This window comes from Bos indicus x Bos taurus, chromosome 3, assembly GCF_003369695.1.
Source record: "Bos indicus x Bos taurus breed Angus x Brahman F1 hybrid chromosome 3, Bos_hybrid_MaternalHap_v2.0, whole genome shotgun sequence".
NCBI lineage: Eukaryota > Metazoa > Chordata > Mammalia > Artiodactyla > Bovidae > Bos > Bos indicus x Bos taurus.
In genome coordinates this window covers 46,178,467-46,200,417 of record NC_040078.1, presented here as the reverse complement: position 1 = coordinate 46,200,417, position 21,951 = coordinate 46,178,467, and the positions used below count along the sequence as shown (strand labels likewise).

At 38.1% G+C, this 21,951-nt stretch overlaps 1 protein-coding gene across 1 annotated transcript in view; it reads right to left on the bottom strand.

Moving 5' to 3' along the window:
• DPYD (dihydropyrimidine dehydrogenase) overlaps positions 1–21,951 on the bottom strand; it is a 923,891-nt gene that overhangs the window by 317,702 nt on the left and 584,238 nt on the right. The window contains exon 15 of the mRNA XM_027536430.1: positions 10,920–10,988. Coding sequence (XP_027392231.1) covers positions 10,920–10,988 — 69 coding nt within the window. The remainder of the gene's footprint in view (positions 1–10,919; positions 10,989–21,951) is intronic.

Sequence of the window (21,951 nt, the reverse complement as noted above, 5' to 3'; positions counted from 1 at the left end):
AGCTATTTGTAAGGCCTCCTCAGACAGCCATTTTGCTTTTTTGCATTTCTTTTTTTGGGGGATGGTCTTGAGCACCACCTACTGTACAATGTCACAAACCTCCGTCCATAGTTCTTCATGCATTCTGTCTATCAAATATAATCCCTTGAATCTATTTGTCACTTCCACTGTAATATCATAAGGGATTTCATTTAGGTCATACCTGAATGGTCTAGTGCTTTTCCCAACTTTCTTCAATTTAAGCCTGAATTTGGCAATAAGGAGTTCATGATCTGAGCCACGATCAGCTCCCAGTCTTATTTTTGCTGACAGTATAGAGCTTCTCCACCTTTGACTGCAAAGACTATAATCAATCTGATTTCAGTATTGACCATCTAGTGATGTCCACATGTAGAGTCTTCTCTTGTGTTGTTGGAAGAGGGTGTTTGCTATGACCAGTGCATTCTCTTGGCAAAACTCTATTAGCCTTTGCCCTGCTTCATTTTGTACTTCAAGGCCAAATTTGCCTGTTACTCCAGGTAGCTCTTGACTTCCTACTTTTGCATTCCAGTCCCCTATAATGAAGACGACATCTTTTTTGGGTCTTAGTCCTAGAAGGTCTTGTAGGTCTTCATAGAACCATTCAACTTCAGCTTCTTCAGCATTACTGGTCAGGGCATGAAAGTAAAGTCACTCAGTCGTGTCAGACTCTTTGGGACCTCATGGACTGTAGCCACTAGGCTCCTTCCATCCATGAAATTTTTTAGGCAAGAGTACTGGAGTGGGTTGCCATTTCCTTCTCCAGGGGAATCTTCCCGACCCAGGGATCAAACACGGGTCTCCCGCATTGCAGGCAGACGCTTTACTGTCCGAGCCACCAGGGGCATAGAACTCGATTACTGTGATATTGAATGGTTTGCCTTAACAAACAGAGATCTTTCTGTCGTTTTGAGATTGCATCCAAGTGCTGCATTTCAGACTCTTTTGTTGACTATGATGGCTACTCCGTTTCTTCTAAGGGATTCTTGCCCACAGCCGTAGATATAACAGTCATCTGAGTTAAATTCAGCTATTCCAGTCCATTTTAGTTCACTGATTCCTGAAATGCTGATGTTCACTCTTGCCATCTCCTGTTTGACCACTTCTGATTTGCCTTGATTCATGGACCTAACATTCCAGGTTCCTATATGTATTGCTCTTTACAGTATCAGACTTTACTTTGATCACCTGTCACATCCACAACTGGGTGTTGTTTTTGCTTTGGCTTCATCTCTTCATTCTTTCTGGAGTTGTTTCATCATTCTTTTCCAGTAGCATATTGGGCACCTACTGCCCTGGGGAGTTCATCTCTCGTTGTCATACCTTTTTGCCTTTTCACAGTGTTCACAGGGTTCTCAACGCAAGAATCCTGATGTAGTTTGCCATGCCATTCTCCAGTGGGTCACGTTTTGTCCGAACTCTCCACAATTACCTGTCCATCTTGGGAGGCCCTACACGGCACGGCTCATAGTTTCATTGAGCTAGACAGGGCTGTGCTCCATGTGATCAGTTTGGTTAGTTTTCTGTGATTGTGGTTTTCATTCTCTCTGCCTTCTGATGGATAGGGAAAAGATCCTTATGGAAGTTTACTGATGGAAGAGACTGAGGGCAAAACTGGGTCCCATGGGCTGGGCCACGTTCAGTTCAGTTCAGTCAGTTCAGTCACTCAGTTGTGTCTGACTCTGCGACCCCATGAATCGCAGCACGCCAGGCCTCCCTGTCCATCATCATCTCCCGGAGTTCACTCAAACTCACATCCATCGAGTTGGTGATGCCATCCAGCCATCTCATCTTCTGTCGTCCCCTTCTTCTCCTGCCTCCAATCCCTCCCAGCATCAGAGTCTTTTCCAATGAGTCAACTCTTCGCATGAGGTGGCCAAAGTACTGGAGTTTCAGCTTTAGCATCATTCTTTCCGAAGAACACCCAGGGCTGATCTCCTTTAGAATGGACTGGGTGGATCTCCTTGCAGTCCAAGGGACTCTCAAGAGTCTTCTCCAACACCACAGTTCAAAAGCATCAATTCTTCAGCCCTCAGCCTTCTTCACAGTCCAACTCTCACATCCATACATGACCACTGGAAAAACCATAGCCTTGACTTGACAGACCTTTGTTGGCAAAGTAATGTCTCTGCTTTTGATTATGCTATCTAGGTTGGTCATAACTTTTCTTCCAAGGAGTAAGCGTCCTTTAATTTCATGGCTGCAGTCACCATCTGCAGTGATTTTGGAGCCCCAAAAAATAAAGTCTGACACTGTTTCCACTGTTTCTCCATCTATTTCCCATGAAGTGATGGGACCAGATGCCATGATCTTCGTTTTCTGAATGTTGAGCTTTAAGCCAACTTTTTCACTCTCCTCTTTCACTTATATTTTTCTATAAGTTTGTTTATTTTTGAAGTATAATTGACATCTAATACTATGTTAATTCCTGGTGCACAACACAGTGATTCAATACTTTTATACATTTCTATACATTACAAATAATCATCATTATAAGCCTAGTCACCGTCTGTTATCATACAAAGATATTACACTACTATTGACTATATCATGCATTTCATACCCATGGCTCATTTTTTTTTTGTAATTGAAAGTTTGTACCTCTTAATTTTCTTCACCTATTTCTCTCATCTTTTTAAACTGAATCAATTTTATTATATTTTTAAAAAATCCATCCTAAGAAACATGAAGCACAGATAATTTTGTTTTAATTTAATAATTAAGTAGGAATCTTTCTTATTTAACTCATTAATTTATACAAATGGATCCTATAGAAATGAACAAAATATTTCACACTAAGCATTTTTAAAATAACTGGAGAACCATAGAATTCTTTAGAAGTCTTTTGTAAAAACTCTAAGAACAATTAAAACACTTTTTTTTTTTAATTTGAGAAATGGAAGATAAACTAAATGATTCTTTTACCTAACTTCTAGAATTCCTTCAATGCCACCATTTCTTTTTGAGTAAGGTAAGCATGGCTCAGTTTCCATAATATTATAACATGTCTATCACATCGTGGAAAGACTTTTTAAAAAGTTCATTATTTTCTAAGCATATCAGACCTTTCTTTAGTCCAACAGTTTTTCTTTAAATCTTTCTTTTCTTCCTAATCGTTCAAGATTTTTTCCTATTTTATTAATTTTAAATAAGACCTCAACAAACAAGTATTCTATCGATAGTTATATCTTTCTTGGTTGACTTTCTTACTCACTTTTACTCATTAGTGAGTCTGCTTTTCCTTCTGCACATTTGTGAAAGTTCATTGAATCATTCAGCCTATTTTCTAACATGGTTTTATTATGGTTTTTGTAAATGCTTCATGTTATTTGAAAATTATTTGAATCACAGTTTGGTGGTAAGCTTAGACAAAACACAACTCTGAGTTCTAATTCTAGATCTGCTAAGGAACTTGGGCAAGTAAGTTAACCTTCTTTGTTCCCATCTGTTCAAGTGTAAGAGCTTCCCAGATGGCTCAGCACTAAAGAATGCATCTGCCTGAAATGCAGGAGACTCAGGAGACATGGATTCCATTCCTGGATCAGGAAGAGCCTCTGGAGGAAGAAATGGCAATCCACTCCAGTATTCTTGCCTGGAAAATCCCATGGACAGAGGAGCCTGGTGGGCTACAGTCCATGGGGCCTCAAAGAGTTGGGCACAATTAAGCACTAAGCACACATACATTCAAGTGTAAACTGGAGACAATAGGACCTATCTCAAAACCATGTCATGTGAGAATCTGCAGTTTAATTAAAAGATTGTACACTGCAAGTATATATTTTTTCTTATTATGTCTTAGTTATTTCAAATATTTCTTTTAGACTTATTTGCTTTAGACTGCTAGTTGAAATGCAGCAATTAATAGCAAATCAATTCAACAACATTTTGGAATAAGCTTTAGGTGTCATTTGTATAGATATTTATACACATTTTCTAAAATGTAAGTGCAAGCTTACAATTAGATTCATAGTAGACAATAATAACTAACATTTATTGAACACTTACAATATGTCAGATACTTTACTAGGATTCTTATAATGGATATATCATTATTCCCATTTTGTAACTGATAAAATCAAGCTGCAAAGAGTTCAAGTGACTAATTTATTATTCTAAAGCTTGTAAATGAGAATAGGATCTTTAAATCAAGCATTTTAAGTATAGAACCTGTATTCTTGGTCACTATCCTAACTTATTAGAAATCAGGTAATCCATGGCTAGAATTGTTTTAACGTGATAACAAAACATTACAACTTGACATCTTTCAAGTTTCTAAATATTAAATAGATATTAAAATCTTGTAAGACCACTTATTAAATTTAGTCTTTTCAGTGACTGTCAAAAATTTTCCCACCACTATACACATATACAAATGCTAACCCACTAAACATACCCATAAAGATTTTTGAAATGAGGATCTAGGCCTCAAAAACTGATAATCCTGCTCAAAATAACACCAAGAGCTGGGGAATACTCATTTGGCCTCTGCTTCAATATTCTTGTCATACGATGTACACCACCTTAAAAGGCAGTTAATTCTATTTCTAAGCAACCAGATGCATTCAAAAAGGCTTAATTGCTGAATTACCATGAAATGTTAAATTAACTGAAACTGGGCATGCATTCTGACTCCTGTTAGTCACAAGCTTTTTAGTTTAGTCACTTAGCCCAGAGTTTATTCTGCCTCACCTAAATGATTATACAATAAAATAATCTAGTGAAGGCAGTGACATAGAAAATTTGCTGCTCCTAATTTCATACATTATCTATTTATCATCTGTTTATTGGCATGAAGTAGAATGATGTGTTAATAGTGTGGACTATAGAGCCAGATTTCATGGGTTTGAATCCCACTTTTACCACATACTAGCTGTGTGAACTTGGGCATATTATTTAACAACTTTTGACCTCAGTCTCCTCATTTCCAAAACATGGAAAACAGAAAAGTACCTCACAAGATTGCTTTTCTAAGGTACAAATAAATTTAACAAAAGTGAATGACTTAGAACAGTGCCTGGACTGCAGTAAATATTACGTAGTATAAGCAGTTAATCTAGTCTAACTACCTGTCTCACTGTCTATCCATCTATCTATCCATCCATCTATCCATTCAGTTACAATCTCCAACTTGCTGTTCCTCAGCTTTGATCTGAAAAAGAATATAAAGTAGCTATACACACTTCGGGGGCTTTACAGGTGGCTCAGTGGTAAAGAATCTGCCTGCCAATGCAGGAGATGCAGGAGACGAGGGTTCAATCACTGGGTTGAGAAGATCCCCTTGAGTAGAAAATGACAAACCACTCTGGTATTCTTGCTAGTATCCTCTGTCCATGGAGAATTCCACGACTGAGTGACCGAACAACAAAACAACAAAAATCCATACTTGGGATTGGGGGAAGGGGTGGCAGAAAACTATTCTAAGAAATTCTCAGAGTAGTGGTAGTAACGTGATTTCTAAAATTCTCTGATTCATTTTGTAAAACCTCTCAGAGAAATTAGGGAAGCAAAACCACAAACCCTTGGACAATATATCCAACAAAATGGGGTACACGGTTCTTTTCCTTCTCCTTTCCTTACCTCTCTCTTCCTTATCGATCTGTGTAGTTCTAAAGTCACTGGCTGGGGACGAGCAAGGTAGGTGACTAGGAAGTTCTGAGGAAGAGCCATGAGGGCCCAGTGAGGGTATCAGAGCCTGAGCACAGAGAGAATGACAGACGTGTGGAGGGTGGCTTGGGGTAGTAAATCAGAGCCCTAGTGGGAAGAGAAGTCTTCCATGGGTCAAGGGGAACAAGTAAAAGATATAAGAGACCAAGCAGGGTAGAAAGACATGAAGCTACATTTTTTGGTGCCTGCTCAGTCAGTCACTCAATCATGTTCAACTCTTTGTGACCCCATGGGCCGTAGCCTGCCAGGCTCCTCTGTCCATGGAATTTTTCAGGCAAGAATACTGGAGTGGGCTGCCATTGCCTACTCCAAGGACACTTCTTGGATTCTCCCTAATTTTCTTCTGTTAGAAGAATACATGAGGCCCACTGCCAACTTTCTACATAGCAACACTGTCAATCAGTCTCAACTATCCAAAACCGGGGACTCAAGTTCTCTGGGATCTTAGACCACTTTGAAGTGGACCTGGGACAGGTCAACACTGGATTGGCTTGGGCCCCACTGGGTACTAAGTCTGTGACTATCTCTTATCTCCAACTAGGCATCTATCTTTCCTGATTCTATTCTGTCCTGCTGACTGTTAGTATTCAGGAATTTATATCCAACTGGTCCTACGTATTCCTATCATGTACCTCTGTCTGCTTTGTATCTCAGCCTATTTGAGATTTCCTAACTTCAACATCTATTTAATTTTATGAAATACCACTAGTCCAGATCCTAGTTTATAAAAAAAAAAAAAAAAAAAAAAACCCGAAAACATGAAAAGAACCTGGCTTCAAAGTGGTTTATTTGGACTCTCTGCTAGGAATAGTATGGTCACCTGGTTTTGACACCTATGCCTCTCAGCTGGACCTTCCTTGTCTTGGCCTACCAGTTACAGTCAGACCCTTGGCAATCGCCCATCAAATCCCTGACCTGAAACCTTCAGCTTTGGATTTTAATCACCTCAAGTTCATTGTGCCAAATCAAATTCATTCTTCCCATTTACTCTGTAATTGCTTCCTTTTGTTTATCACATGCCTGTATATCAGCTCTGTGCCTTTATTTTGCTTCATTCAACAAATATCTGAGGACTATCCACTGACCAGCAAAGCCCTGTGTTTGGAATTGGGGTTAAATAGTGAACCAGGTGAGGTCTCCACTCAGACAGGTTGCTTTGTCATAAGGAAGACAGGTGAAAGAGCTGATGACATCACTGTTAATCACCAGTTTTATTAAATTCTGTGGAGAAAAGGCACAAGCAGAGGTAGACCCAGATTTGGGGGAGGAGCCTGAAGTTCATACAATTTGCAGATACTTCTTTAAAAATAAAAATGATTTAAAAATTAAAAAGAGAAAATCAGGTATGGGCCTTGGAAGTAGCTTGTACAAGTAAGGGCTCTGAAACTTAAGCTTCATCAACTTTAAGATAAACTAGCTTCTGAGCATAGGATTTCAGAAGGAGTAGGACAGGAGGTTAACCTACTAGTCAGGGAGCTCCAAGAGGAGGAAGAGAGAACATTTCAGCCCAGGATAATGGCAAAGGCTCTGAGGTGCACGTGTGTTGGAGGAGTAAAAGAAGGCCATTGGGGTCTGGAATGTAAAGAACAAACCCAAGGGGACACCAGGGAATGGCCAGGTACCAGACCATACAGGTCAAGTTAAGAGTTTTACATGGTCAGAAAGCTAGCGGGAAGACTGTGGTTGATTGGAAGCAAAGAGATTAATGGGGCTTTCAGATTAGGATGGTAGCAACTCATATTGAGGGCTTCCCAGGTGGCACTAGTGGTAAAGAACCTGCCTGCCCATGCAGGTTAGATAGAAGAGCAGGTTTGATCCTTGGGTTGGGAAGATCCCCTGGAGGAGGACAAGGCCCCCCACTCCACTATTCTTGTGTGGAAAATCCCATGGACAGAGGAGCCTGGCAGCCTGCAGTTCATAGGGTCACACAGAGTCAGACATCACTGAAATGACTTAGCATACACAAACGCAATGCATATTGAGCCACACCTAATTTATATGTCTCCTCAAATTTGGTGGCCTTACTTGCCACCCAAGCTTTTGCCACTAGCTTAAAAAAGAACCTTGGTCCCTGTTGCTGTCCTCAGCTTTCCTGTCATTGCCAGCTCTCATAGCTCCCTCAGGATGAGAGCAGGACTCGCCACTGAATGTGTCAGAGTGGGAGCTCCAGGAGGGCCAGTGCTCTCAACACGCTGTGGGATTTGGCTTCTGAAGCAGTTGCTTAAGGAGGGAGGGACATGCAGCCCAAATGTGCAGAGAAAGTAAACCTTTGGGGTGTAAAGTGTGACGAGTGAGAGAGAAGAAACAGAAGGAACCAGTAGATGTGTCCTTCACTCGTCTTCTTCTCTAAACTGTTGTGAGGCAGGATGATCCCACACAGCCCTCCCATCCCACATGGCTGAGCAATTGGCTCCATCTCCTTGTGAAGTGGCAGCTAGCTCTGGAACACACCACGCTCCATCTGCTTTCCCTTCTTCCCATTGCCTTCACTCCCCTCACACCCCCCTTAATCTTATTGCTTTGGAATTGAATCCTTCAGTGAAGCATCTTCACATTAATTTTGACTCAGGCTCTGTTTTCTAAGCTAACACACATTAAGAAAGAAATGGATTCCAAATCTATTCAAATGAGTTCAAGATCTATTTAAGATCTACTATGGGGTATGGTTCAATTTGGTATACACATTTAAAGTGTGAACATGTCTACCTAGCTGAGGCTATACCTTATTCACCTTTGTTTTGGATGGCCAGGGACTCTGCAAATAGTAAGTGCTTCAGAGATCTTCCCTCCATGGAATTGGAATAGTTTATCAATGTCCCAGAAAATTAGGATAGCATGTGATCAGATACCTGAACCAAAGAAATTGAGCAGAGCCTAACAATGCTACTAATTTGACACCAAGCTATAAAAACTTTTCTGGAGGCTGCTTCTGTTTTATGGTGCTCAAAACACAAGACAAATTAAAACCAGGTTGAGAAATAAGACATTAAAAGTATGTGTATTCTAGAGAGTTAGAGTGAAAAAGAAAGTTTGGTTCAACATGGTTCTATTTCCAAGAATATGCATGTGAAAAAAATGATATATTGCATGCACACTGACTTTTAAAAACAGCATCTGGTAGATTTTACCATAGTTTAAGAATGTACTAGGTTCCTGGTTTTTTAACCACCCCCCAACATGGCCTTAAATGTTTATTCAAAATAATACAATAAAATGTTAGTCTCCAATGAAGTAAATAATAATGGTCCCTTCTTGTCCAAATTTTAATTCTGATATAGAGTTTCTCTCTCAATCTCTATTTTTTCATATTTTTGTACAAATGGATCTACTCTGCTATTACACACATTCATTTCTGTTTTCAGATATAACAGTAAAGAGCTGATAGCAAGATTTTCTGAATTCCCTGTTGTGCAATTCAAGAATTAATCTACTCTGTGGAGAGGAACTTCATGAATTTAAAGTATATCCATCATCATATTAAGTGATTTGCTGAACTTAAAAGCAATGGCTTGTAGAACAGCTGGTATGTTCTCTCAGATTCCTACCCTTCATTATCACCACCCCCAAACAAATGTACATTGTAAGTAGTATAGTAACTTTGGCTTGAACACTTTTGTTTTTGTTGATTTGTTTTAATGTGGGCTCTTCCATTGTAAGAAAATCTGTTTTAATCTGTTGTGAAGCATGTGTTCACAGAAACAAAACCAAATACTGACTCTACAAAGCTTTATTGGGTGCCTACCATATGAGCTATGGTGGAACCATCCTGCCTATTGCTTCCCTCCAGGGAAATATGAAGACCTGGGGATAGTTCCTTCCTGTGTTATGCCCTGAGCTGGTCCATATTTCAAAGATTAGAGGGAACTTTTTTTAATCGACACACTTCAAGATTGAACTCCTTGATATACAAATTGCTCTTCTGTTGAGAGATCTAACAGACTATTTTGACTGAATGGAAGGCATATCTTTTTCCTTTTCTTTCTTTCAAACATATTTTCCTTTTTTTCTTCCTTCCCCTTTTACTTTGATTGATTGCTAATGAGAAGCTACAAAATAATATTGAATAAAACCTCAGTTAAAGAATTAGATATAGAGTGTGAGAAATATGGAATGTATCTTTAAGCTGTATCTTTATACATATATAAAAGCTTTTGACTTTTTAAAAGTAAAATTGGCTTATTTAAAAATTAAGGCTTATTATTGACAAAAATACTTTCAGTATTTTATTCTACAGAAGGCAGAAGAGCAAGTAGTGTGATAAAGCCATTCATCATAGTCAGCTTTAAATTGGCAAAACTCATGCCAAACCTGGGCTCTGTGGAAAATTTCACGGTCAATTAGGTAAATACATGTGTAAAATGGACCCAGCAACAAAGATCACGAAGCCAATTACTGATCATATTTAATTTCATCTAAGTCCCAGAAACAATTTTTGCCCTCACAGATCTAAGATATCCAAATAAACTGTACAATCACAATTTTTAAATGCTATAGAAAGCTTTATAACATTTCATAAGGCAGAGCTGTTAGTTCATAATTATTATTAGGTTTAGTCTTCACTTCTTAGAGGTTTTCAAGAAACCCCAGCTACAGTGTTTTTCGTGATAGAACAATGGACATAAGTACACAATTTTAAGTATGTATTTTTCTATTTGAAATAGAAATTTGAGGCACATGGTTAGTTGTTTGCATTTGTGCAAGATTCAATTTATATTATAGAAAACTCGCTGACTAGTGTTCCATTCAGGAGCATTCTGTCCTACCATTTTATGCATGTCTGTATTCAAACTAGTATAGTATTAAATGAACCTTTTATATTTTAAATATTCAAGAGCTTTATATTCAAAATTTCTTTTCTTGCTGTCAAACTAGCTTGCCTAAAGGCAAGGTAAGATCAAGTTAGACTCTCAAAGGTAGAATTAAATTTTATCATGGCATCCATCATAATATACAGTTTGCTTAATATGCAAATAAAGAGTATATGGAGTCAAAGAATAAAGGATTTTTAGGCAGTGTGTGAAATCCAAGGGACTACTTTTATAGAATAGATTCCTTTTAAATTTACATTTCCATCATTTTAATGAAAACACAGGGTAAACAAATTGTAATAGAAATGTTTTAAGTTACCATTTTTCACTCAATTTTTCTTCTACAGGGTTATTTTTCATGACAGCTCTTTATTTAAAACTAATAAAAATAGAAGAGAAGAAATAAAATAAATATAAAGAAATCATTACCTCAGCCTTTCTGGAGAGTTCCATCCAGTCATTTCTGTTGTAACTGCACATGATGCTAGCAATCACAATCTTTAAAAAGAGAAAGGAAAGAAAATTAGTTCAAATAGTTATGTCTTTATACACAGGGGTCTATGATATTTACATATATATGTTTATAGTGGTAAATTATATCATAAAAATTAGTTTTCCATCTGCTGAAAGAAATCAGTAAAGTACAGCATGGAATTATAGTGAAGCAAAGGATAAGATCTGGGGCTTCAGACTTAGGTTAGAGACTTTCTCATTTACTATCTTTGAATGCTTGAGCAAGTTACTTAACTTCCCAATCCTCAGCATTCTCTTTTCAAATGGAGATAATAATACTGACTTAGCCAACATCAAAAAGTGATAGTGATTACATGAATTTGCGTATGCAAAAAGAGTTGTTTAAGTTATCTAATGATGTAGTGCATGTGTACTCAGTCATGTCCAACTCTTTGTGACCCCATGGACTGCAGCCCAGCAGGCTCCTTTGTCCATGGGATTTTTCAGGCAGGAATACTGGAGCAGGTTGCCATTTCCCACTCCAGGAGATCTTCCTGACCCAGGGAATGAACCCTGGTCTTCTGCATCTCCTGAAATGGTAGGCAGATTCTTTATCACTGAGCCACCTGGGAAGCCCATAATGACGTAGAAATATTTATTAACGTAATTACTGGTATAGCTAAAAGGTTTCAAGATATGGAAAGGAAATAAATTAGTGTCTTCTTCAATCACATCTTATTATAGTATGGATAATTACACCTTACATATTCAGAGTGAATTACAGTTTTAAAGTTTGCTAAACGTTGATTATTTAACTACAGTATTACAGTATAATGGAGGCTTCATAGAGTAGTAGTTACTAGTATCTGCTCTGAAGCCAGAATGTCTAGATTAGAGTTCAGACTCTATCACTAACTGTGTGGTGCTGGACAAGACATTTAATTTCCTCATTGGTTAAACATGGATAACACTACAATCTACTTGCTGCTGTTGTGTCTGACTCTTTTGCAACCCCATGAACTATAGCCCACCAGGCTCCTCTGTTCGTGGAATTTCCTGGACCAGAATACTCGAGTGGTTGTCATTTCTTTCTCCAGAGGATTTTCCTGACCTAAGGATAGAACCCATGTCTCCTGCATTGGCAGGTCCTTTACCACTGAGTCACCAGGGAAACCCACTATCTACTTAGAAAAGTAACAATCAAATTGCTAAGAGTTTATGACTCTAATAATGTACTAGGTAATGCTTTAATGGATTTTATCCTATTAACTTACTTAATTGTTCTCAAATGATTCTCCCCATTTTACAGATGAAGAAGCTGAGGTACTGAGACATAAAGGTTACAGAGCTAATGAAGAGCAGAGCCAGGACTCAGACCCAAAAATTTAACTAAGAATCTGTGCTTTTAACCATTAGTTTTTGCAGGCCTAATGTAAATATTCAGTATATGTCAGTAATTACTTTCTATTATTACCATTTAAAGACTATGAGTCAGGACATAAAGTCTGTGCCAAATCTGAAGCCACAGAGTCTAGTAGAAGAGTCCGCTAAAAGCCACTGGGCTCTCACCACATACAGCTTTTTTTTTTTTTTTTAATATGTCTAAAAAAACAAAACAAAGATGTGACAAACAAGTCAGATGAATGCTTTTATCAAGAAAAGAAAGAAAATAAGCTATAATCATACGGGAGAGAGTTCTGAATACCAGAGCTCTAAATACTGAATAAGCCTGTCCTTAACGTTGTGTCAATTTTTTCCTGATAGACTATAATCCTCCATGGGTACCTGGACTGCTCTGCACCATTCATCATTTTATCTACAATAACCAGCATGATGTTTGGCACATAGTAGAACTGATTGAATAAATGTACGAGGTCACTAAAGGTTTAAGAACAGAGAGTTGCATTTTCAGTTTATCCTTTTAAGATTAAGCAGAAATGAACACCATGAGTTAGAGAAGGGAAAAAATAAACAATTGGTGAAAACTTTTGGCAAATTATTATTGTATGATTCAGAGAGAAGAGTGAGCAGAACAGTTGTGAATGCTGGTCTTGGTGACAGAGAAAGGGTCAGATGTCAAAATACACAGAAACTGTGTGTATTAAGATTGAAAAAGAAGAATCAGGAGATCTGAGAAGCTGACTGTGAGTGACTGAGAAAATCTTACAACTTTAGTCAGACAAAAGTAAGACGATGCTGAGAAAAAAGGAAGCCAGAAGAAACAGTGTATTCAAACAGATTCCTATTAGAGAGAGGAACAAACAGAGAAAAGTAAAAGTAGATGATGACTAGAGGAGGAAAAGTAAGAATGCATGATTGTTTTTTACTGAGTTTAGGATTCAACTTTTGTGTAGCTTTTAAGAACTGGGGAGGAAAAAAAAAATGTAAGAATGACCCTTGGCCTTTTCTATAGGGGCTGAAAAAAAGTGAAAGGTCAACTTCTAAACTTGCCCATCTACAAGCAAGAAAGGGTCACCAGAATAATTATGCATCTTCAATACACTCTGCCATTTTCACATGCTATAAAATCTTGACGTTATTCTGCCCCACCCTCCAGTTAGAAAACAGAGCAGGGAGGAATTCCCCAGAGAGGCAACCAGACCTTCAAGGACTACACTATTACCTCCTCTTGAGTACTCCTTGCACGGGGGACTTCATTTGAAATGAAAACCAATTGGGATGAAGGCTGGGGGCAAGTTGACAGATTCTACTGTCCTCAGTGGCCTCGAGTTCAAGTCAACAAATACACCTTTCTTTTATTTTTTAAAACTTATTTTAATGGGAGGCTAATTACTTTACAATATTGTAGTGGTTTTTGCCATACATTGACAGGAATCAGCCATGGGTGTACATGTATATCCTGAACCCCACTCCCACCTCCCTCCCCATCCCATCTCTCTGGGTCATCCCAGTGCACCAGCTCTGAGCTCCCTGTCTCATACATCGAACCTGGACTGGCGATCTGTTTCACATATGATAATATATATGTTTCAAGGCTATTCTCTCAGATCATCCCACCCTCACCTTCTCCCACAGAGTCCAAAAGACCGTTCTATAAAGAAAGGTTAATCTAAGGATTTAGGGAAGGAGCAGACTCCCCAAGCTTGCTGGTAAAATGTCAAGAGCAAGGTTAGATCCAAAGATTCAGACTGAAAAAATGACTTTCTTATTAGATACTGATTCTGTGGTGAAAGAGACAAACAGTAGACCTAGGTTTTTAGGGAGTTCTGTTAGCCAAAACCAAGAAAAGACAGGCAAACACAAAAACCAAACTTGCTTCCAGTTGTGGCAAAGTAACCTTCAAGTTTATACTCCCATATAAATATGAAGTGACTGCTATATCAGGATGGCATCCTCCTCCCGTGTCCCTTTCAGGTGCCACAGAGGACAAGAGGGAAGATCCTTCTAGTGGGGAGGATCCAGGTAGGCAGAGGGGCTGACCAAGAAAGCCACTTCCAAGAAATCAAGGTTTACTGGCCCTGACAACTGGATATGATAGATGTTCTCAAGTAGGGACTAACATAGTTCCTCTTTACTAAATGGTGATTTGACAAAGCTGTTTTTTCTTCAAATATATATTGATTGTGCCTGGATTGGTTAGAATCATCATTCACCTTTTAAGTCCCCAGGATTATGAGGAGCTATATTTGAGCTTGATGGAGAGAAGTAAATAACACCCAGAGAACTGTCCTGAACATTGAGAACACTGGTGCCATCAAATGCCTAGGAACGCAGTGACTGGGTATGATTTGGGGCACACTGTCATTGGGGAGGGGTGGCCACAGGTGGGAGAGATAGATAATGCTTAGGACAGAAAGAAGTTTTGTGTGCTCTGAACAGCTAAGCACTACCCGGTTCTTCATTCCTCATCTTCAAAAAACAGGCTCTACCTTCTTACCCAAAAAGCTGGGAAAATATCTCCAACAGGGTTAATCATAGTAATCAGCTACTCTACTCTCATTAAAGTCCTTCAGCTGAACTGAGGAGATAAAGACTTCTTTCCTCTTTGGTCCCTAAACTGGAATGGAGTGTGTTCATAGCAGCTAGTAATCACTGACTGATTTCTTACTTAGCCAAGCCAACCCTCCCACTCCCACTCAAAGCTAGCTGCACTGGGATGAAAAAAGCAGAGACAGAGGAAAGTAGAGACGCAAGATGGAGACACGGTTCTGTCACTTTTAAGTCTGGTGTACCACTAGCATGCCTGTCCAAGTGAACCAATAAACAGCACTTTTGACTTAAGGAAACTCAAGTTATATTCTGGTTTCTATCACTGACAGTCTTGACAATTACTACATGCAAAACTAAAATTGTCACTTTTAAAATAACTTCCTAAGCATTTTTTTCTGTCAAGTAAATTTAAGGGGAAAATAACTTTATACCTTATTTTTAAATGCTAAATTATCTAAGAAGTCTAAATATCTTTATCTAAAATCAAGGGATGGTTCATGAAAATATATATTGACATTCTATTTCAGAGGAATAAAGATGACCCAAAATCATTTTATTCTTGATTAAAAGATATAAGCATTTTTCAAAAGGCCAGGCTAAAACACATCAACAGTAAAAGAACACTGAATAGAATTTAATCTTTCCTCGAGGATTGGAAAGCCCTTCCGTGTTTTGCAGTGCCTGGTTTTTAATCAAACAAAGGAAGACAGGTTACTTTTTTCCTATGGAAAAAAAGAGTTAATGTATATTTCATATTGTGAAACATCATGAAAAGTTACTAGAAATGAATATCCAATGAAACATTTTTTTAAAAGAACAACATTTCCCTATATTTCATTTAATTTATGCCATTTCTAATGCTCCATTTTTATGGCTCATATTTTAAAACATTATTGGATGAGTTTATACATAAAAGCCAAATGCTATATAATGTTTTAACTAATCTTACATTTTATGAACATTTTAAGAGTCAAGTGAGAGATTCAAACCATATTAGTTAATCACTTAATATGGAAACTGAGTATCTACTGTAGTAGGCACTAAATGACATATAGAGGAGTTGAAGACACTGATTCAGAGTCTTTGATTATTCAACAATCAGTATTTCTTTGAGACCTATGTGCCAGTAACTGTAACTCTGAAGTGATGAAGGAAATATAGGGAAAATCCCTATATTTTTAAGAGGGGAAAAAAAGGCATTAAAGAATACATTATTTGAACTATTTTTGGGTCAAGATTTAAAAACAATACAGGCGAGCAAGATGGAGAATCACAGGGATGCATAAAGCCACATCAGATGATTTGGGTAAAAGCTGGCATTCCAGGTAGAGGAAACTGTAAGCAGGAACTCCGGAGGAGGAGTGATCATGATACACTTAAAAAATAGAAGGCCTTTGTCATTGGTGCTTCATGACAGGGCAAGAAGAGTGCAAAAGGAAATGAGAGGAGAAGGAAGCAGTCATTTCTCTGGGAGCTGAAACCTGTGGGAGTTTTTTTTTTTTTTTTTTAATAGGGGTAATGGGGCTTCCCTGGCAGCTCAGCGGTAAAGAATTCACCTGCCATGCAGGAGACACAGGAGATGCCAGTTCCATCCCTGGGTGGGGAAGATCCCTTGGAAAAGGGCATGGCTACCCACTCCAGTATTCTTGCCCAGAGAATCCCATGTAGCCTGGTGGGCTACAGTCCATGGGGTCGCAGAGTAGACGCAACTGAAATGACTGAGCACACAGGTATGCATGCATATGGGAGGTACCAGGAGACCACTGAAAGGTTTAAAAGAGGGTAATAAAATGATCTGATTTATGTTTTTAAAAGATGCTGGCTACTTTATAGGGAACAGAATGAGGGGGCTGTAGGGTAAAAGTGAAGAGTCCAGTTTAGTTGAAATAAGGTGACTTGTGTAATATTCATGGAAATGGCCAGACGTGGAAATCTGAGCTAGATAAGTCAATGGTTATTCTCAGGAGGTGAGAAAAAATAAGAAATTAAGGATGATCCCTAGATTATTGGCTTGAGCCACTGAATGGAACATAGATGCTTCACTGAGATGGGACAAAGCCTAGTCCAATTATAAGTCAGGAACTGTTAAGATGTTCAACTTTAATATATTACATATAAAGTATTTAGCAAACTATTGGGGCTTCCCTAGTGGCTCAGAGGATAAAGCATCTGCCTGCAATGCAGGAGACCGGGGTTCAATCCCTGGGTTGGGAAGATCCCCTGGAGAAGGAAATGGCAACCCATTCCAGTATTCTCGCCTAGAGAATCCCATGATGACATTAATTGTGACACTGGATACATGAGTATAGAAGTCACTAAAGAAGTTAGTCAAGGCTATGGTTTTTCCAATGGTCATGTATGGATGTAAGAGTTGGACTACAAAGAAAGCTGAGTGCCTAAGAATTTATGCTTTTGAACTGTGGTGTTGGAGAAAACTCTTGAGAGTCCCTTGGACTGCAAGGAGATCCAACCAGTCCATCCTAAAGGAGATCAGTCCTGGGTGTTCATTGGTAGGACTGATTTTGAAGCTGAGATTCCAATACTTTGGCCACGTGATGCAAACAGCTGACTCATTTGAAAAGACCCTGATGCTGGGAAAGATTGAGAGCAGGAGGAGAAGGGGACGACAGAGGATGAGATGGTTGGATGGCATCACCGACTCAATGGACATGGGTTTGGGTGAACTCCAGCAGTTGGTGATGGACAGGGAGGCCTGGTGTGCTGTGGTTCATGGGGTCACGAAGAGTCGGACACAACTGAGTGACTGAACTGAACTGAACTGAAAGAAGTTAGGGTTGAAAGTGAATATTACAGAGACTCCAACATTAATGGTATTTAAAAGCCACCTGGCTTAGTGACTTTACAAACAGAATACAATAAAACAAGACAAAATGAAAGAGATGAGGATTGACCTAGAGTCACATTAAAATGTGGTGTCACAAATGCCAAGAGAGGGAAATGTCCCATAAAGAAAGGAGAAATTTATGAGGATGGATGCTTCTGAGAGCTGATGTAAGAAAACAGAGACCTGTCCACAGGATTTGGCAATACAGATGCCACTGGTAACCTTTACAAGAGAAATGTCAGGGAAGCAGGGAGGGCAGATAGTCAGACTAGACTGAATAAAGAGAACATGAAGGAGTTAGGGAAGTGATACACAAGCCTTCTAATAGTTTTGGTGGGCTTGCTGAAAGAGAAATGAGGCAGTAAATGAAGGGCTGTGGGAGGGCAAGTGAGAGTTTGTTCTTTTTTTTAATGGGCTATATATTACATATGTTTTTATACTGGTGGAAGTGACATGGAAAAGAGGAGGAAACTATTGAAAAGCCAAGAGGTGATGATGAATCTATCACATAAGTAGAGAATGTAAACTGTGCAAGGAGCACAGGCATTGTTTCCAGTCTAACCATATGGAAAGGTAGAGTAGACAGAAAACAGGAATGCATATAGTTCAGTTTACAGATTTGGTGTGGAAAAAGTGAAATTATTTTCCATAGTGTTTAGATTTTCTTTATCATATAACAGATGAGGTCTCCTACTGACAGTTAAGAGAAGTAGAGACAGGTTTAGAAGGATGAGAGGGAGATGAAAGTATTGACCTAGACATCTAAGAAAATGGGAACAAAAATTTACCAAGGGGTTATGATAAGAACACTAGGCTGGAAAGGCAAAAATATTTAATCAGGACGTGTTTTTATAAAATGAAATTAGTAAAAGGACAGTATAATTTAGAAAATTAGAACAAAGAAAGCTCCCTTTACACAGCTGACCATAAAACAGGTTTTATAGATTACTTCAAAGTTGAAACTCATATTATCAAGATGTTTTTTGTTGCTTTGGTCACAAAAATTTGGTGCATTCCATAAAAGGGCATTCTTATATCTAATTCTGTTGTTGAGAGAATACTTTTAAATTGCAGTTTTACATAGTTTTGACATTCATTTTGACTAATGCATGTAGCTTAAAATTACAATGTGTAAACATTCAATTTCTATTAAACATTAATGTTCTAAAGCATATAAAATGCCAACTATAATAATTTATGAATCAGATTTTGTGTTGTTTCTGCCTGAAAAATACTTCATAGGTTAAAAAAAAACAGGAAACTTACTCCACAGAAAGAAAAAATAGTGCTAAATGGCTTCAACTGTCATCCTTCAAAGCTTTTAAATTAAAGAATCACAATTTCTGGTCAAATTATTTTTATATAATTCATTTCTTTATGGAATAAAGAAAATGATTTTATTAAGCATTTTTTTTTCAAGCTGAATGACAATGAAGTCTGCGTGTCAGAAATTATGGTGAAGAACAATATAAAACTTCCAAGTTTTATCTTTGGCTGTCTTGTCAAATTTCCAAACATTTGCAGTCTATGCTTACAACACAGGTTGGAAATACTGTTTTGGTATCCTGTAATCATACTGTGAACTACAATGGAAATTTAGTCAATAGTTCAGCTGCAAGACAACCTAAAATTTTTAGTAGGGAAAAACAGGCAAAGTGCAAAGTGACAAAGGGGAACAGTGTAAATTACAAGCAGTCAACTTAGGTTTTCTCAAACAATTTAACAAAATCTTTCCTAACACTACGGGGATTATACTACATTGAAGAGGAAAAAATAACATGGGACATGTGATTTTCAGGCATTTAAACTAAAAAAAAAAGTTCATTAAATATTAAATAATTGTACAACATTCAAAGTGTAAATGTTATTTATGCCATTATATGAATATAGTGAAAATGAGATAGGTACAATTTTCCTGGAATGTACACATTGAGAGAAGAACATTAAAAGTAAAACTCACAAGCTCTTCAAATTTTATATGGTTATTGTTAACTTAATGGTTGCAAATGAGAATAGTACTCTTAAAGTTCTCCTTTATATTATTTTAATATTTAGTGTTTTCTTTCTTTGCTTATTTTGGGACATACATATATCTCGCTTATACAACTATTTCTAATACGAAAAAGCCATGTTCAAAGTTACAAAATGTGCACATAGTTTTCATAGAGACACGTGTACCCCAATGTTCATTGCAGCACTGTTTATAATAGCCAGGACATGAAAGCAACCTAATGTCCATCAGCAGATGAATGGATAAGAAAGCTGGGGTACATATACACAATGGAGTATTACTCAGCCATTAAAAAGAATACATTTGAATCAGTGCTAATGAGGTGGATAAAACTGGAGCCTATTATACAGAGTGAAGTAAGCCAGAAAGAAAAACACCAATACAGTGCTTATGGATATATATGGAATGCATATATATGGAATTTAGAAAGATGGTAACGATAACCCTAGCAAGACAGCAAAAGAGACACAGATGTATAGAACAGTCTTTTGGACTCTGTGGGAGAAGGTGAGGGTGGGATGATCTGAGAGAATAGCACTGAAACATGTATATTATCATATGTGAAACAGATAGCCAGTCCAGGTTCGATGCATGAGACAAGGTGCTCAGCGCTGGTGCACTGGGATGACCCAGAGGGATGGGATGGGGAGGGAAGATGGAGGGGTGTTCAGGATGGGGAACACATGTAAACCCATGGCTGATTCATGTCAATGTATGGCAAAAACCACTACATATTATAATTAGCCTCCAATTAAAATAAATTTAAAATAAAGCAATATGAGCCAAAAAAAGATAGGGGAAAAAAAAAGAAAATCAGAGACGTTTTCCACTAGTACAAGAAATAAACAACCACTGTAGACTACTCAGGAACTACAGTAACTGCTGTTTTTTCTTCTTCTTTTGATCACTTATTACTAGTTTTTGGGCTTCCCTTGTGGCTCAGCTGGTAAAGAATCCACCTGCAATGCGGGAGACCTGGGTTCGATCCCTGGGTTGGGAAGATCCCCTGGAGAAGGGAAAGGCTACCCACTCCAGTATTCTGGCCTGGAGAATTGCATGGACTGTACAATACAAGGGGTCGCAAAGAGTCGGACACGTCTGACTGACTTTCACTTTCACTTTATTAGTTTTTTATCTAATTTCCATCCCCTTTGTATCTAGAAACTGATCTACCATTGGTCACCAGTTACAAAAATATCAGATACTTTTCAGCCCAAACCTTTACCAGAACTCTTTCCAGCACTGAGATGGTTAACCACCTCCAGCTTCCTGACTGAAACCCTCCTCATGTGGGCTCTTGAGATACATCCTTTTATCCTTCTTGTTCCTATTTTTGCTATTCCTTCTCAGGCTCTTCTGCCCTGAGCGTCTTTTACATGTTAACGTCCCCAGGTTGTACTCATGGTCCTCTTTTAGCATTGTTTCATGCACATCCCTTAGACATCATATTCACAATGATTTCAGATAATACCTATACGTAGAAACTTCAGAAATGCCTCCAATCTGTGTCTTTCTCCTGGGTATAAGAACAGCATATCCAACTGCCTTAAAGAACCTACATTCAACTTGCCCCAAATCAAACTTAAACTTCTCTACCTGGAATTTGCCTTCTCTCTCCATTAAATATGCTTATACTCTATGCTTTTGTTCCAAGTTAGAAAACTAGATTTTCTTTCTACATGTCTCTCACTGCCTACATCCAACTATTTCCAAATACTCTCTAGTCCACAGGTTTTGAAATTTGCCTGAGCACTGAAATCATCTGGAGAGTTAAAAACATAACTCCTACATTTGTATGTAGTTAGGCCCAGACATCAGTGTTCTCTCAAGGACCTCCAGGTAATTCTAACCTGCAGGAAAGTTTGAGAAGTATTGCTCTAATTTACTCCTCAAATATCTCTTCTAGGTGTCTCTGACTCTTTCATCATATCTGTTTTAGTTAAGATGTTCATGCTTGCTCCCCTGGATTACTGAAATAGATTCCTATTAGTCTTCCCATCTCTGATACCAGGCTAAGCCATCTGCCAGATCTATCTAAAGAGACAAACCTGATCATATCACACTTCTGCTTCAAATCTGACTTCAAGATAAAAATCCAACTCTTTAATATGCTATACAAGACCATAATGCAACATTTTCTCTAACCACAAAGAATTAAATACTTTGTTTCCTGAATATAACATGTATTCTGCATTCTCTTG